At 58.4% G+C, this 1332-nt stretch overlaps 1 protein-coding gene across 1 annotated transcript in view; it reads left to right on the forward strand.

Annotated features, from left to right (window-relative positions):
• Positions 1-1105, forward strand: part of EEPD1 (endonuclease/exonuclease/phosphatase family domain containing 1) — a 117900-nt gene extending 116795 nt beyond the window's left edge. Inside the window, exon 8 of the mRNA XM_024750778.1 lies at positions 403-1105. Coding sequence (XP_024606546.1) covers positions 403-602 — 200 coding nt within the window. The 3' untranslated portion in view covers positions 603-1105. The remainder of the gene's footprint in view (positions 1-402) is intronic.
• The last annotated feature ends 227 nt before the right edge of the window (positions 1106-1332 follow it).

Raw genomic sequence — 1332 nt, forward strand, 5'->3', positions numbered from 1 at the left:
CACGCCCCCGCCCCCCTGCCCCAGTGTCTTTGCTTTGTGAAATAGGACCTTCACTTCGCTTTAGACATCTTTGCAGGGCATGTGTCCCTGTGTCAAACACTTAGCCTTGCTGGTCAGATTAGAAATGGTGCATAGTGAGGCGGGGGCCACCACACGTAGGTCGACGGGTGTGTGACTGGGCAGGAGGCCTGGACCCGGGGTAGTTTCAGGGCCTACACGGTAAACCCTCACTTGTCTGGCACATCCAATGGGCTGAAACAGCTCGTTTGCACAGACAAGCCGGCTGACTTGAGGGGTCTTGTCAGGTTTGCAGACATACAGCACTGGCCTCCAACCGCCAGCCTGTGACCTCCACCCTGTCCCCCATCCTGATTTCTGGGTCTGTCTTCCCTCTGCCTCCAGGCCACTGGGCTGTACTGAGAGAAGGCCTCACGAACCCTTGGATTCCAGATAACTGGTCCTGGGGCGGAGTGGCTTCTGAACACTGCCCCGTGCTCGGCGAGTTTTACACAGAGAAGGACTGGAACAGGAAGGAAGGCCCTCGGAATGGCAACGGGGTCACCCTGGAGCGAAGTGAAGCCAACATTAAGCACGAGCGATGATGACAGCAAATCAGTTTTCCACCCCCTGACCCCGGAGGCGACGAGTTTGCCCTTCCTGGTGAAGATGCAGATCCCGAACTGCCTGCCCTTTCGTCCTCGTTCTGACAGCGCCAGGGCCCGGGCCTTGATCCGCCTGCCTTCCTTGCAGATGCTTTTGGACTCTCATGGGGGAGGGAGCACGTCGGGCCCTCAAGGTGCTGGATGGTCAAATCAGAAGCCCGTGGAGAACTGGAAAGCCCCTGACCTGCGGATGCTGCCAACCTCAGCCGCTGCCCTGGGCTGGCCACCCCGCTGCCTGGACCTCAGCTCGAAGGGAACAGCAGTGGCGGCTGCAGGCAGAGACGGAGACCTGCCCAGGCGACGCCGGGAGCTCCCGTTTCTGACCACCAGTCTGCGATGTGCTGGCTGCAAATTCCATGAAGCTTTTAACTTGAGCACTCTCCTCAAATGTTTTGAGTGATGATTTTTAGTTTTGTTTTGAAAAAATAAACAGCGATGAACCTGCCTGGCCTCAGTGAGGGCCTGGGGGTGGGTCCCCTGCTGTGTGTGTTTTGTGCCCCCTTCTGACGCCTCTGGGGGGGCTGTGGCCTGCAGGGCCCTGAACATGATGAACCCCGGGAGCTCCTTTTACACCCCCGCCTTGAGATCACGCAGACGCACCCGTCACACCCTCATTGACCCCCCGAGACCTCTGTAAAATCTTTAGATCGTCTCCTCCCTCCCATCCCGT

This window comes from Neophocaena asiaeorientalis, unplaced genomic scaffold (genome assembly GCF_003031525.2).
Source record: "Neophocaena asiaeorientalis asiaeorientalis breed wild unplaced genomic scaffold, Neophocaena_asiaeorientalis_V1.1 scaffold164, whole genome shotgun sequence".
In the NCBI taxonomy this organism is placed as follows: Eukaryota; Metazoa; Chordata; class Mammalia; order Artiodactyla; family Phocoenidae; genus Neophocaena; species Neophocaena asiaeorientalis.